The 16,995-nt window shown below is 38.2% G+C and overlaps 2 protein-coding genes across 2 annotated transcripts; both read left to right on the plus strand.

Annotated features, from left to right (window-relative positions):
• The first annotated feature begins 604 nt into the window (after positions 1-604).
• LOC306733520 (uncharacterized protein) lies at positions 605-5,371 on the plus strand. Its single transcript, XM_079214773.1, has 7 exons — positions 605-615; positions 2,003-2,116; positions 2,342-2,458; positions 2,726-2,782; positions 2,934-3,077; positions 3,887-4,000; positions 4,160-5,371. Exons 2-7 carry the CDS (start codon positions 2,003-2,005, stop codon positions 4,205-4,207), a joined length of 594 nt encoding a protein of 197 aa, XP_079070899.1. The 5' UTR covers positions 605-615; the 3' UTR covers positions 4,208-5,371.
• Positions 5,372-6,249: 878 nt separating this feature from the next.
• On the plus strand, positions 6,250-14,762 carry LOC306734449 (GTPase IMAP family member 7-like; the record flags this gene model as incomplete). The annotated part of the gene is made up of 3 exons (XM_079215805.1): positions 6,250-6,365; positions 12,226-13,013; positions 14,734-14,762. The coding sequence occupies 3 exons, from the start codon at positions 6,250-6,252 to the stop codon at positions 14,760-14,762; spliced, it is 933 nt and encodes a 310-aa protein (XP_079071931.1).
• Between the last annotated feature and the right edge of the window lie 2,233 nt (positions 14,763-16,995).

The raw sequence follows: 16,995 nt of genomic DNA on the forward strand, positions 1-16,995 counted from the left end.
GAGTTACTCCACCACACACATGAGTGAAGAGGAAGTAGGCTCTCTTTTAGGAGTCGACCATTTTGAACTAGAAAACCAAGAGTTTTGTTGATTCTTTGTTTCTATAAAAGAGGCTTTTGGCCGAATACAGTAATTAATAATGTTTCTTGTGATGCATAATGCAGCAATAGATTATATTAACAGTTAACTACAACATATACATTACACATACTTTTGGGTTGTTTCTTGAAGTAAATGTAAATAAAGAGACAGCTTTGATTGACAGAAAAGTGTTCTATTTCACAGACTTCGCACTCCCAAGGAAATTGACAGCATCAGTAGTTTCCTCAAATGAAGAAATACATATGTTTACGTTTAACACAACCTTCATCACAATACATGTCGATAAAGGGAGTAGTTTCTACAAAAAAAAGAAGGAAATAAAATGACGTACAATAATATCAAGCTAAGCCATTGAATAAACCCTTTACAATAAGCACATATACAGAGTACTGGTTGTGTTCAAAATGAACCGATCGTTCCTCAATCCCCACACGGGACTCCAGATGTGAACAGGATGTGAGTCTTTACAAGAGCTAATACTGAGCTTCAGCAAGGACCACAGGACTGCACAAGGTCTGGCTTTTGTTTTGTTCTCATCTCTTTTGTTTGTGAAAGATTTGTTTGAGATTTGACAATTAACAGTTAAATTAAACTCTTTTCCACGCATGAGGCTATTATGTAATACGTCAGTTAAAATTCCCATCGTTGCCTAAGTGTACGTTACATCACAACCTTTTAATCTGCGAGTGGAGGAAACATTTTTTTTCTTTGTGACAAATATGTGGTAAGCTATTTACCCGAGTTGCCTACATGATTATGAACTTGTCTTGGTCTCAACATCCGGATTAGTCCAACATGTCGGAGATATGGCCGACATACAAACAGACCGCTAAAGTCAGAGACATTTTCCTGTTGGATAGCTTGTTTAGTTTAGTTTTGCTCTGTATTTATCTGAAACTCTGTTGGTGTTTTTGACATGCTTCAACTCTATTTTTGGTTATTGTACTCGTTCTAAGATAAATGGCTATTCAGTTGCCTACTTTTTAAAGTTATGTTAAACATGTCAAATATTTACATTGGCCAGCTGTCAACCTCCATTGTGGCAGTGTTATTGAATGCCTTTGAAATTCATAACATGTGTGAGTACTTCTGTGACGTTAACATAAATGTAAAATGTATTACAGAAAATATATATTGACATTTCTAACATATACATACTTTTCATTAAAACATTTTTTTAAGGTATACTATATTATGGATTTTGATTAAACATTTTATGAAAGACTTAAACTACTAGTTGTTGTTTTTACAAACTGTGTATGTCATACTGTGCTATGACTTTATTTGATCTCATAAGATATTATCTGATTTTTGTGACCTTTTTTATGGCATTCGATGCAATGACTTATTATGACATATGAATGACGATATTAATATCTTTTTTTTACATACATATGTTTAATGGCATACTACACCAAAACTTTTGCCAACATTTCTTATGGCATAATATACTATGATTAATTTATAACCTTTTTGTAATATACTAAATTAGAAAAATGTTTTAAGAGAAACTATACAATGTCTTTTTTTAAACATATGGTATATTTTACCATACTATAGTGTTTATTTTATGATATTTGCATGGCATAATTTCATTAGAATTTGTATGGCATTGAATACTCTGTCTTGTTATGATTTTTTTTGATATTCCAAACTCTGACTTTTTTTACTAGATACAAAGCGATCATATTTGTTATAGCATTTTGACATATTTATGAATTACCTGCAATATATTTTTGTGATTTTGTATGACATTTTTTATAACATGCTAAACATTTTTTAAATTCCAAATAAAAATACAGATTTGATTAACAACAACATTTTATAATTGCACTTAAAATTGCACAATACCATTTAAAAAATAGTAATATTTTTAATCTATTTCTTTTCTGTCCAAAAGATGTCTGTTGATCTCTACTGTACGAGTGGAAATAATGCAAGTCTTCAAGGCACCACAGTGGGGGCCGGCAAACCTTTACACCGCTTCATTAAGGGGCAACCCAAGATTATTGGCGTGAGACACACACACACACACACACACACACACACACACACACACACACACACACACACACACACACACACACCAATACTCAAATACTGTTTTCAAATACTTACGACAATGTAATATAATGTACCACCATAATTTCCAAGGTTACAGATTTGCCAGTCTCAACTAATAATTATATTCTAACAAAGGTGAAGAAGTCATGCTTGAAGTTCTTTTTTTTTCTACTAGATCATTGCACTGGTCTTGGGCTCATCTTTCTTCACCCTGTCCATCATAATCTTGCCAGAACAGTCTGTGCACATAATAGCGACAGCTGTCCCGCCTGGCTTCTTGCTTGGAACACTGGTTGGTGGCACAACAAGAGATTAATCAGTGGATCACAACAGTTTATGGATTCAATTGTTTTATGAATAACCAAATTAAATGATTATAGTTAGGACAGATTGTTGGGCAGCACATCTTGTAAGAGTTTTAGAAATTAATGGGTTACCATACAATACCCAAACAATTGGCTGTTTTTTTTGCTATCATGTTTAGTAAATACAATATTGTGCATGTTCCCAAACATTTAAGGGATACATGCTAAAACAGCTTTTTTCCTTCTCCTTGCAGTTCATTATATGTGGGATTCTATACATTCTGACAGAGCACAACCCGACCAAGAAAACAGTAAGCTTTATAGTCATTTTAAAAAGCAATAATAGCACATTTTGATTGAACGATTGAATTAGTCGATTTTGGGGCTTTTGCATGGCTCTCCATGTTGTCCATGATTCTGTCTGTTTCTCTTTCATCGCCTTCTGCTTGTGTCTCCCTGTAGGTCACCGTATCTTTGGCTCTGAGTGTTGTGACCATACTGGGGGCAGCTTGGACGTTATTGCACATCGTGCCCAATGTTGTTCACTACCATTTGTACAGGAATGAATTCATTGAAGAAAAAGTCACTGAACATTGGTCATATGAGGTGATTGTTATTTTTTTTAATCATTATTTGTTATTTTTTGGCAAGTTTGTGGTGGTGCCCATTATTATATAGATCTCAAATCTAAAACAAGTTTTAGCTTTTACATGTATGTGTTGAATAAACACTTAATAAACACACATTTTGTGTATCTTGGAATCAAATGAAAACTTGATATATTACAATACGTTTGAAATGTTTAATTTATTGTTGGGTTACACAAAAGAGTACACATCTACAGCACTACGCAGTTTAACCTTCTGTCACACCAATACACATATTTACTATTACATCAATTATTTTCTTCATTTGGAAAAAAAGCCTAATTTGCATCCAGATTTGGCATCACGTCTGTATCTTAATTATGTATTAAACTGCATCATTATGAACAGAGAACAAAATGTGTTGGATATTAATTATTTATATACAATTATGTATAATATTTATATATAATATTTATTTTTTAAATAATCAAATAAATACATAATAGTATGAATTTCGCAAGGATTTTCATCAAAGAATCTTACGCGAGTCAGTTATTCAACCGGTTCGTCCTTGTTTGTCTTGAATGACAGATAAAAACATTGTAATTAAACCTGCGTCATGAAATATAAACTAAATTGTGTTCAATAAGAATTGTTGGAAAAATAAAGAATAATGCTTGAGCTTGATAATGAACACTCTGGGTCTCCATACACTATGGCCAAACACATATAACCATCTTACAGTGTAATACATTTCAATGTGATCAATGTCATGGATATCATGTGTGTTTCTTTATGTATTTGTCATATGTGTACGTGTTTGTCCAGGATATGGCAATGTCTGTGCAACTGATCTTCCTGGTCTACAGTTTTGCGGGTGCAATTATTTTTATTGTGATGGCATGTCTGGCTGCGGCTGCCCTTCGTTCCACAAAGAGCCAGGTAAAAACAACATTAAACTACTTCCATATGCATCACAGCCTGTGCTAAACTGTGCATGTCCCACTCACGCTCACCATATTTGCTAAGCTTAAACAGCATTGGAACATTAGTAATAACCAGTTAAATGTAGCATTCAAGTTCTCTTTGTATTCTCTTTAGGCCATGATAGTGATGAGTACTACGCCGGATGAAACACCAGTGGAATAACGAGCACAAGAGGAAGGTCTGAAGTCCCATAAATTGAGCATAGAAAAGAAACATGAAGCATACAAAGACAGACAAGTATTTCGCTTTGTGGGAATAACAGGATATGTGATTCCCTGTGTATATTGTTGCAATACAGATAATATGTATGTATATATATTGCCTTGCGGTGTTTCTGTGACCTATTACTACTTTCACCATCACATGAGCACTATATTTCCCTCTTTGGACATTTGCCACAAGACTTGACAGGATGATAGCATTGAACTTCCCACGCTGCGTAGGCAATTTACAGCTATTACTCTGCAGTCTGGCAATGGATGACTAGTATAATGGTTCGGGTGAAACCATATGTCTCTCTGAGATAGTTGAAGGAAACTTCAAACTGTTTTAATTTCTCCAAAATACTCAAATTAGTCAAGAGCAGGCTTAAATTGAGGTAAATTTTCTGGTGCTCTTGTTACAGTAAGGTACCATGTTTTGATAAGACACACTGAATAAAAGATTTATAAAGTGTAACCATGCTTTATGAATGGTTATAGATCATGTACTAATGCTTGATGAGTAACATGCCATTCATAAGAAAGACCTGTGGGTTATGAGGCTGTCGTCCTCCTCCAGGATGGCCTTATTTGTCTTTTTAGCTTTAATTCACTCCAAAGGGCTGTTTGACCACCTTGGTTCCAGATCTCTGAATCACTTCCCACACATCAAATAGTTATCAGTAATTTTTGTAGTTGATGGCATTTCCGTCTGATCGGGCTACTGTTTGACCTATAACCTTTTGGAAAGGTTTTGCAGAAAATCTGGAACAGAATTCAACATGACTGCAGAATTAGTTCTAAAAATCCATTATTAACATTGAATATCTATTACCACTTATAACCCTAGAAAAGTTACAAACTTGTGCTTTTATGAGTGAGAATTACTATATATTTGTCATTATTGAGTTATTAGAAAGTGAGTATGTATTGATGGTTGGCATCAATAGAACATTACCAAAGGAAACACACAGCCATGTTAATAATGCAGAGAGTATGTTTTTATTTAAAAACAGAGTGGGAACATCTGAACATGAAACTCTCATGTCAACGACTCAAACCATAAACTTGTCACCACCTGTAAGCTGTAAACTATCTGTAAAATGTTTTCAATTAAAGTGTTGAATACAGAATGTTGTGATCCTTTCCATCTTCTTGTCCCTGTTCCAGCTTGGCTGTCCTTGACCTTTTCTTTTTACCGCGTCAGCTCATGTTTCAGCAGCAACAGCCTTAAGTACAACTATGACACGAAGCAAACTGTCCTCATTTAAAGAAGACAAATTTGCAAATGACAAAACAACAATGACCATGATCACCTATTCTGTTGTAATAAAACAGGATAATCAACAATCAGAAAAGCACTATTTTTAACAGATGTCTGTCTGGTCAATATAGGCACACAAAAACAACCAATGTGGTAATCAAAATATTGATTATAGATGGTTTAAATAGTTTGTTCATATACTTTTTTTTGCCTGTTTGCCATTTTACTCATTATTTGGAATGGCCACTTTTCACAGCACTGCAGCATTATCAGTGTTAACTTCCATTGTTAGCTTCTGGAGGGCAAAGATAAGCATTCTGAAATTAATCTCAGAACTTCATCTCAATTGTCGATCTCGTTGTACCCCATATATTTGCAAAATATGAAAGAAAGTTCTCATCATCCTGAACTATTGAAAACAAGTTAATACACACAATCAAATCACAATTCACTTTTGAGGACTTTCCTTGTAACAAATTGAAGAAGCAGGGGGCGGCTGTTGAAAGTCACTCCAGAGGACACAGCGCTGGTGAACACGCATGTGCTCTGTGACACGGTACTGACGTGAAAAGGTGATAGGGCAGCGGGGGCAGAGGAAGGGCCGTACGTCAAGGTGGCTCCGCACATGTCTATTCAGAGAGCCTCGCTGGCTGAAGGACGGGTCGCACAGAGAGCACTGGAAAGAGTGTTGAACAGGGTTTGACAGATGAGCTGATACATTTGTTTCCATACTGGCTGAAATGGAAGAAGGTATGCAGGCAGACAAGGTAGATGACACGGCTGCTTCTACAGGGTATGGCACACTAGGAGGTGAACAGACTGTCAAGGTAGTGGCCTGGTTCTCAACGTCTATCGGGTTGGAAACCCCCTGTTGTATGTATAACTTCAGCTCCTGGCCTGCTTTTGTCTGTACCAACATATTTTTTTCCTTCAACATTGGTTTTCATTGGTGTCAACCCCTGCTGCAGATGTTACTTCATTCCATGGCTCTTTATCATTATTATCATCAGACATATTAGGCTGGGAGTGTTTGCTCCCAGAGTATCTCTGTGATAAGTGTGTTGCCTCCTGTGGTAGGCATTGATATTGTAGATGTCCACGGTAGGACGGCCGTACAACTCTACACGTAGAGTCAGACATAGTGTGGTCCACAGACATTGTACAATTTAAGTGTGGCTCTGTGATCTCGATGCCTGACATATTTTCAAGTTTCACAGATGTGTGGCGTTCAAAGTCAGAGAGACCAGCAGTGACACTATCAAAACATGTTTCTGGTGTTGTGGAGACAAGCTGACACAAAACAACCCTGTGTCTGTTGTTTGTCATAGCTTGGTCTTGGTTGTGTTTATGCTGGCTAGGGGCTCCATCTTTTGTGCTTCTCTCAGCTCTCTGCAAGTTTGGGTACCAATCAGTCTGGAGTCCATAGAAAGTATAGTGTCTGTCCTGTCTATCCGTTTCAGCTGGATACCTTGAGTAACTGCGTTCTTCTGTTGCTTCTCTCTCTGAACACACATCTTCACAGTGCGAGTCACTTTCCATGTCTGAGTTCTGTACAGGAGATGGAACTACAGCTCTCGAATCTTGTGAGCGAATTAACTGCTCCTCTGCTGCTGTTGCCATCCAGACATTGTGGAAATCAGAACAATCCAGTTGCCGATGTTTGCAGGGGAAATCATCAGCATTTAGATCAGTTTTATACTGCAATCCTCTGGTGAAATGGAAGCAATCCTTATTTTGTGACACTGAATCATCCCTAAAATGTGTTGTGTGATTCATACTTAATGAATCACAATGAGCATGGCGATCATTATGATCTGTAGTGTGGGATAAAGCATTGCTTATATGTTCATCATTCTGACCTATCAAATGATCTTTATTGCTGCTGTTGTAATCCTGTTTTAGGATGTTAGATTGCTCTGAACTATCCTTGTAATTCAAAAACTGTGTCCCAATATGGTCCTTAATGTTTCTGTAATCCTGATTCTTTTTCCCATGAAGACCTTCAACAATGCTGTCACTATCTGTGCTTCCCGGTTGTGAGTCAGGGGCCCTGCTGTTGTTGACACTTCTGCCAGCTGGAGCATAGCTGCTCTACTGCTGTGACATATGACAGGCACTGCCCCAAAGCACAGATGGGGTGATGAGGAAGAGGAGGAGGAGGAGCACTGTGAGGGCAAAACACTGTTCTTAAAGTGGGGGATCGAGAGATGATGAAATAGAGTTTTGTCTTCTGTTAAACCCAGTCGCTGCTTCTTCTATGCCAGCTGAATGTAACAGATCCTTTTGCTCCTCTTTGTCAATTCCAGATACCCCATGCACTTGAACGATGCATGTTTTATTTTGAATTACATCTTGAGGTGTCAGATACATTACTTGTCTGCAGTTGCCTTTATTTACACTACTTTGAGATATACTACAACAGGTGCTTGCATTGCTTAAAGAGCTTGCACCCATTTTACTGCTAAGTCTACATGAATCTATGTCATCACAAGCATCCACATTGGCTGAATATTGATGATCTTCTTTCCCTAGTGATAATGGCAGATACATACTAAAATTGTTCACAGAGTTACTATACATATTGTGAACATCTTTATAAGGCTGATTCTCAGCTCCAGATGAACCATTTGTATTATCTGTAACTTTCCCCTCAGTCTGCCGCCAAGTCCTCAGAGCCTCCTGCAGTTCATCCATCTGCAGGTAGCTGGCAGCAGTGAGCAGATTGTAATACTGGTCCTGGTTGCAACTGTACGGCAAAGCCCCTGTGTACATGTAATCCAAAAGAAGTGCCAGTACAGTGTCAGACAGACATGGAGCCTGCAGTTCCACCAGAGCACCAGTAGAGGACAAGATAGATGCCAACACCGGACTAGCAGCTGCCAAGACACACCTTGGGGAGGAAATAGCAACATGATATGATGTTGCATAAAATCATTTACCTCATGTAGGACATACAACTCCCAATATACAAATAATTTTTAACCCTCCTGTCATGATCGTTATTTAGGTACAGCAATGATGTTCCCGTGTCAATGTGATGTTGAATCATCCAAAAGTTGTCAGAAAACCCCACATCCTAATATATATATATATATATATATATACATATATATATATATATATATATATATACATATATATATATATATATATATATATATATATATATATATATATATATATATATATATATATATATATATATATATATATATATATATATATACGTTTTTAGTGGAATGGTGTTATTCACCCCTCCATAGACCGTATTTCAACTTTTTAGGTACATTGGAAAAACCATACACTTGTACTTAATATTCTATCTTTTCTTATCTTTACCACAACGTTTCTGATGTGTTGTTTAGTATATGTTTTGTAAACTACAGCCACAACCCACAAATATCTTTTTCTTTTCAATATCTTTCATCGATAAGATCTTTAGAACATGTTGAAATCAAATTAGTGTCCACTGTTGTTTGTATTTCTGTCTCCTGTTGAAACATTGTTCACTGTTTCCTGTTACAGAGCGAAGCATAAAATGTTTCATATGTTCAACATCATTTTGTTCAACAATAGTTGTGTTTTTTTGTGGATTATAAAGTATCACCACAACAAATATGAACAACGAATGAAATGAAATCTTTGGAAAATATTATTTGAGCAAATTGTAAAGTAAACTACCCTCCCTCACACACACACACACACACACACACACACACACACACACACACACACACACACACACACACACACACACACACGCACGCACGCACACGCCCTTACAGTAAGTAAAAGTGAAACTTAAATAAAAGCACAGGACCGCATGGAGGACGTCGTCTGGTCGAACACTTTTACTCTTCGCTGATCTCTCTTCTAAAAACATGGACAGTAAGTTAAAGTTACTTCTTCAGAAAGCTTGTACCGTTGTATTAATATACCATAACGTTACGTTATCAGAGAAACAAGCTGAGCAAACGAGAGCTGCAGCTGCTCGCAGAACAGCGTCGAGAAACACAGATTTTAAACATGACACCGCTTCATTCAGAGTGTTTCCGGTGTTAATGAGCGGCTCTGTTTGTTGTTGAGAGGAGGAGACCTCTGAGTGTAATTCGGCTCCCGGTAAAAAAACCTCCTTAACGAGGAACAGTGAAGGAATCCTGACCGGGAGAAGTTGACTACAATGGTGGTGAAGACCACAACGCCCATGATCCCACGCTGTTTCATGACGTCACCCAACTCCACCTGTTGTTATTGGCTCGTTCGTTAGAGCTGCGCCTCGCCTTGAATCCAGCAGGAGGCGTTGACAACAAACTGTGTTCAAGTCAGACAGTTTTCAGCTGACTTCAAAGAATACACAGAAAGTCACAGAAAAAAACGACTTCCTGTTAGTTCTGATATTTAGTCTACTTGTAGTTTGCAGATCACGTTTGGGTTTATTCATATGTTTATCAATATATATTTATGTAGAAATGTGTGTAGCTGCATCCTTTGTTCTTTTTATGTCTGCCTGTGAAATACATTACTACTGGTTTTGATATGTGTTAAATACGATTTTGTATTATCAACAACACACGGTATGTTTTTAGATTAAACATGAGACTAATAGTTAACAATCAAGCGTTCAGTATTACAACTACACATAGAATAAGAATTTTCTACAACACGTGGTGTTTGCTGTCAGATCTGAGAGCCAATCAGCTCTCTGATGTGGTGACAGCCAGGCGTTTCCCATCATGCACTGGGCCACACAGTGGGTGGCGAGCTAATCCGGCGCTTGGTTCTAAAATCTGTGGCCGCCTCGCTCTCGTGAGATTATCGTTGACCACGTGTGCACGACGTCAGAGCAAGTCGGGATCAAGTCGGACTCAAATCTAACCAGCATGCATTGCGCGCCGATCGCCAGTGATCGATTCTGCGCAGAACTGGCTCATCTCGAACAAACCTAATGTCTCATGAGAGACATCAAGCAGCAGAAAACTGTATTGTATGTTTAAAGAATTAGAGGCCAAATACAGAACCATGTAACAAAACTAAAATATGAGTTAAATCTTTTACAAAAGATGGAAAAAAAACTAATGATGAATTGTATTGTTATATATAAAATATATGATCTGCATTTTATGACAAAACATTCATCTTGCAGCTGAGGAGCGCCAAACCTTGTGAGCTAAAGATTAGATTAGATATTTCTTTATTGGTCCGGCAGTGGGGAAATTTGCAGGACGCAGCAGCAAACAGGGTAAAGTGCACACAGAGACATAGTAAAATCCAAAGAAGTAATATAAATAATAGACGGTGAAAAAACAGTAATAAAACATAAAAAAACTACAATACCCCAACAAAGCCCCATCTTTGCTTTTATAAATCATAGAATAAAGAAAATTGACTTCACTTTAATCACTTTAAAGTAAACCAGAATGCTCCATCAGACAAAAACAAATGCAATATTCAATAACTTTGTAAGAACAATGCAAATAAAGTTATATCTGTGCAAAAAATAACTAATATTTAGTTACTGCTAAATAGCTTATTGTGGAAAATAATAAGCTAGTAGCAGAGGGTTTCTTCAGGGGGGCGGGGCCTAATATAATGGTAGGGGAAACGCTGGTATGTTAGTATCAGATCAGACTCTGTTCCAGATACATAAAATGACTCAGATTTGGATCAGGGCCAAGAACACCTGATCATCTGTTTTTAGACGTGTTTACAAAATGATCCTCTGTGTTCTTCACCACGATAGATTAATTTATATTGTGAACAGTGATTTGTACTTTTAGAAGACTTCATGTAGATAAAATGTTCTTGATGCTCGTTGGCCTTTTTTAAAGTATTGGCACTATTCTTCATTCCAAGGGCGTAGGTTTGCATCGGGTCGATAGGGACTAGTCACGACCAAAGTTTGGGAAAGACCCAATTGTCCCCACCAATCCGGAAAAAACATTTTGCATAATATATTTGAAAGCGTATTTGTATTATTATCTATACTATGTTTGTCGCCCAGAAGAGTGAAAATACATTTCCACGTTTTCCAATGCGCCTTCGAGCTTGCGAGACAAGATGCAGTCATTTAATTGGCTGAAGTGGCGAGTCAGAAACAGATGCAGTGCAGGAGGAAAATGGAAAATCTTTTAAAGGGAACTGTTTAAATATATCATGAGACACTGAGGAGTCCGCTAGTGAGACAGATCCGTCCTCCTCCGTTTGTAGTGCTCTAAAAGTCTGACGTAGTGAGGACGCTCAGTGTAAACATAGCAAGACATTACTTATTATTACATAACTTCTTGCCTTGCAGTTCTAGGACGAACACCCTACCACATTAGCCACAAATATTGATAGGACTTTAGGTCCGCATAGTTGTGTGTACTGGCATAGTCGACACATGACAGTATTTGTTTTCTCCTCTTCATAAGAGTTTGATAGTTATAAACAGGTAAAATAGCAATACAATGTCAACAATTGTCTTTATTCTTGTTCTATGATTTCATAAATGCAACAAACTATAGTTTTTGTATATATAATATGACAATATATACAACTTTATAAGCTGTGATATCAAATAACTTTTGCGGCAGACACATTTTTGGGGGGGTGGGGGTCCCTACCAATGCTGAGACCAAACCTACACCCTTGCTTCATTCTCTTATTATGCTGATGCAGCTATTTAATAAGTACCAACGGACTTCTGACCAACACGGTTTTGTTTCTTTTGCCAACAGACACATTTTCAGTATTATTGATGGCCATTATTCTCTTTCAGTGTCAAACAGGAGAATTGTCATCCTGGGAAAAACTGGAGTTGGGAAAAGCAGCCTGGCTAACACCATATTTGGAGAGAAACTGTTCAAGATCGGCCACACTGTCAACTCTGACACAAAAAAATGCCAAGCAGGAACTAAATCTATCAATGGAAGAAACATCACTTTGATGGACACTCCTGGTTTCTTCGACACAGATCGATCTGAGAAGGAGCTGAATTGGGAAATAGTGAGGTGCATCATAGAGTTTGCTCCTGGGCCTCATGCCTTTCTCATTGTGCTTAAAGTGGAGAGACACACAGAGCAGGAGCAGGCTGTCATCACTAAAATAAATGAATGCTTTTCTGAAGAAGTGTTCAAGTATGCGACAGTTCTCTTTACTCATGGTGACCAGATCCCTGAAGGACAGACCATTGAGGACTTTGTCCGTGATAATAAGCGTGTGAGGGATCTGGTGAAGAAGTGTGGAGGCCGCTGCCATGTCATTGATAATAAATACTGGAAGAACAACCAGCAGGATGAATACAGGAGCAACCAGTTCCAAGTGAAGGAGCTCCTCAAGACAATAGATAAGATGGTTGAGGCAAACGAAGGAAGATGCTACACCAATGAGGTGCTAGAATCAGTGGAGAGAAGAATAAAACAGGAGATGCAATGCATTAGACAGACACATGAGAAGAGATCAGAGGAAGAGATCAGAGAGAAGGCTAAAGACAGAGTATCTGAGGGTCTTGGGAAGAAACTGGCTGGTATTGCAACAGGTGTATTGATAGGAGCTCTTTTTGGTGTAGTAGCGATGGTCATAGTAGTTGTCTCAGTTTTAAAAACAGTGCTTCCTTTAGTCCAAAGTGTACAAAGTATAGCTGCAGCAGCAGGAACAGGTGGAGCAGCAGCAGCGGGTGGAGCAGCAGCAGCAGCAGGTGGCGCAGCAGCAGGAACAGGTGGAGCAGCAGCAGCAGGTGGAGCAGCAGCAGCAGGTGGAGCAGCAATCATTCCTGCAGGAATCACTCTCACCGTGACATCAGCTGTAGTGGGAGCGGTGGCAGGAGGTGTTGCAGGATATTATGCAGCTGAGGGAGCAGACACCCCATTGGAAGCAGCAGAGAGGACAGCAAAGGCCATCTTTGATGGAAGCAAATCTACTGTGAATGCAGTGATACATTGCTTGAGTAAACAATAGAGTTCAAATCAGTAATCAGCTCTTGAAGAGTATGATTAAAAAGTATTACTTATTAAATTGAAGAGTAATCATATTCTTGAAGCAGAGTGACGCTGTGGTACTGCTTTGTACTGCAGGTGAACTTTGATGCTCTCTAACACCTCTACTTCCTAATGCCGTGTTCACACCAAAAGAGTTGCGAATTTTCACAACGCTTTTTCGCCTGAGTTTACTCGCTCAACATTATGTGGTTAATTCGTTTTTCATTTTTCCGCAACCATTCGCTGGGGAAAGGGGGCGGGGCTTATCTCTGTGTCTGTGAAAACAGTTACTATTTCCGCCATTCACCATTGAAATAACCACTAGTTCTGCTTTATACTTGTTGAGGAAGTCCCACACACGTCGGAACATCAAACGCCCCCGTGTCTGGGTTCATAATATTATCCGTAGTCGCACACAGCTCCGACTCCTCGGCCTTTTTCGCCAATCACCGAGCTTCTCAGCGCTGATTGGCGAAAAAGCAGATTTGCAGATTTGCGAATTTGATAATATTTGCAACGCCATTTCGCCTCTATCGCAAGTAAAAATTTACTTTTGCGCAACCGTTCGCGTCTGTGCATTGACTTAACATGTAATCTGGTCGCGCAAATATTTCGCAACTCTTTTGGTGTGAACACGGCATTAAGGAGAGAGAAGCGAGACCCTAAAGCATAACAGCAACATTCTGTGCTTTAGACATCTGACTGACTCTCACAAAGGAAACCTCTGATCATATGATCATGGGTTTTATTTATGTCTATCTGACAAATATGAAACATGGCTCTTGACATACAGCCATATAGGAAGTGTGATCTTAAAGTGTAATTTACCTTTTATTCATATGATTTATCCTCATTTAAGTTGCATTCTCTTTAATGAGTGTCGATTTGTTTCTTTTTATTGAGCTAAGAGTGTTTTGGTCTCATATATTCCTATATTCTTCACATATAATCTCATATTATCCAGTCTCAATTTAATGATGACAGCCTTAATGGATTTTTCTTTCATGTATCAATATGTAATAACTGTGTTGACTAAATGGTAAGGAGGTGCAAATAAGTGAACTCTGAGTTCACCTTATCATTTTGAAGGTTTTATTGGGAATTTAAACTTTTGGCATTTTGTCTTTTCTTTTACTTCATTTTTTACAATATTCATTTTGTAACCATTTATCTTCCTTTTATTAACAATTAAAACTGGTTTGTATTCTGTACATTCCAACCAAAGTCAAAACTTGCTCATCTCTGAGGGTCCTCTGTCGTCTCCTAAAGGTGAGAGAGCTCCTCCCCTGAGAGGCTGACAGTAGTAAACGATGGGACGTTCATCTGAATGACACATTTTACAAAAATTGTTTAATATTGTTGTATATTATAATCCATTAATTTTTGTATCTTCCTTTTATTTTAAAAATCAAATAAAACTGGTTTGTATTCATTCCAACCAAAGTCCAGACGTGCTCATCTCTGAGGGTCCTCCGTAGTCTCCTAAAGGGAGAGATCTCCTCCTGTAGCGCAAACAGAGAAAAGCAGGAGAGGCAGGACCGCACACCCTACCGGTGGCACTTCGTCGGCCATATCCTAGTGATTGCGAAGGAAATTATAATCCTCACCAATATTGGACATTCGGTCTTTTATCTCGCTAAATCGTTAGGATTTTTTTCACAAGTTATACATTTTATCAAGGGTGTTTTACAGCATGCGCTCTCGGTCCTCTACAGTAGGCTGTAACTCCTCTCAACCCCTATCAAGTGAGTATTTTGCCTATACCTTCTCTCTATTGACACCATCTCATCATTTATGACAAACACTGCAAAAGTCTTCACCCAAAGATACTTACCTTGAGTTTATTTCGTATATTCAGTCATCACTTCTGTATCCCACGGTTGATGGACGGGAGGAGAGTTTCAATTGTTTTAAAGAACCAGATTACTTTGTTTGGTTTCAGTCATTTAGGAATAGTAAGGCCACGAGTTTTATTAAAGTTTATCTCACATACAACAATTTCAATTCAATGAAACAGTTTCAGTGTCACATGCAACTAAAAAGATGTATCTCTATCCCCAAGATCTCTCAACACTCCCCTGAGAGGCTGACAGTAGTAATCTATGGGACGTTCATCTGAATGACACACCTGCTACAAGCTGAGGTTAAAATGGTGTTCAGTACTAAGAGATTCACTAACTTGGTTGGCTCAGATTGTTTCTGACGCTCTGCTTGTTTATCATGCATGATGCTGCGTTGTGCATTACAACAGAGCTTGTTACAGATCAACTACCACGGAGACTGAGAACAGTCTGCAGGGCGCACCACTCAAGTCTGCAGGGGCCCAGCAGAGGGCCTCATGACACAACACGCTAGTCCCAGTGGGAAACTAATGACAACACATTGTAAATGATATGTACCAAGATAAAAGAGGAAATAATATGAAAATGTTATGGATTAGTAATAACTTAAATGTACAGTTATATTGACATAGCAATTAATGCCCCTCTGTAGATTTTGGGGTACGTTTGTTCACAAGGTCAGAGGTCACTGAACAAGCCATCTCCCAGTGCCTTACCTACACTGGGAGAGGAGATCGGTCACACAGCAAGGCTGCACACCTTTTCTGTTTGAGTTTCAAAGTTAGTCACTTAATCCTGTTTCACCAACTAACCACAGATAAAAGATAAAGAGATAAAGATCAGATATAAAATCGTATATATATATTTTCCCTATGGGTTGGTGTTAAGGGCCTCGAAGCGGGCATAGACACATCCTGTGATGTGTTGCAGGGCCTTCCACATGCGGTGGAGGAGAATCCCTATAGCTTCAGTCTGTATTGTCTCTAAGTTCCTCTGATGGATCTGCTCAGGTCGTATCTGGCATTCTTGTAGTCCTCAGCGTCGCCTGAGGCAAATGCAGTGGAACTTCACAGTTAATCCAGGGTTTGTGGTTTGGGTAAATCCTGCAGCGCTTTGTGGGCACAATGGTCTCCACACATGTGCTAATGTAGTCCGCTACACTGGACGCAAATTCCTCTAAATCCACAGTAGAGTCATCCCTCAGAGCAGCAGTTCTAAACATGCCTCAGTGCAGGTGCATGCTTCAGGATCCTGCTTGTTATTATTATTATTATTGTTAGTCATATCTGCAGTCTGTAAGTTTAATTTAAATATATATATTTATACTTTATAACCACCCTGTAAATAACATGACATATTTAACCTACTTACACTTACCTGTGCTTCAGATTTCATATTGTACACACATGTCTGGTCTATATTGTTTATATTCTATGATCCATGTTAACCTGTTTTGGCTTTGTATGTCATTTTAGATTTTTTTTTGGTCTTTCCTAATTTGTGTTGCAACAGCTGCACAGCAATTTGCATTTGTATAAAATGTTTCAAAATCTATGTACAACATAATTTTTTTGTGAAATTATAATGTATCACCACAACAAATATGAAAAACGAATAAAATAAAACCTGTGGGAAATATTATTTGAGCAAATCAAGTTTTTACTAGGTAAAGTAAACCACCCTGTCTCAC

The sequence above is a fragment of the Taurulus bubalis genome (genome assembly GCF_910589615.1).
Source record: "Taurulus bubalis genome assembly, chromosome: 3".
NCBI classification, from domain to species: Eukaryota; Metazoa; Chordata; class Actinopteri; order Perciformes; family Cottidae; genus Taurulus; species Taurulus bubalis.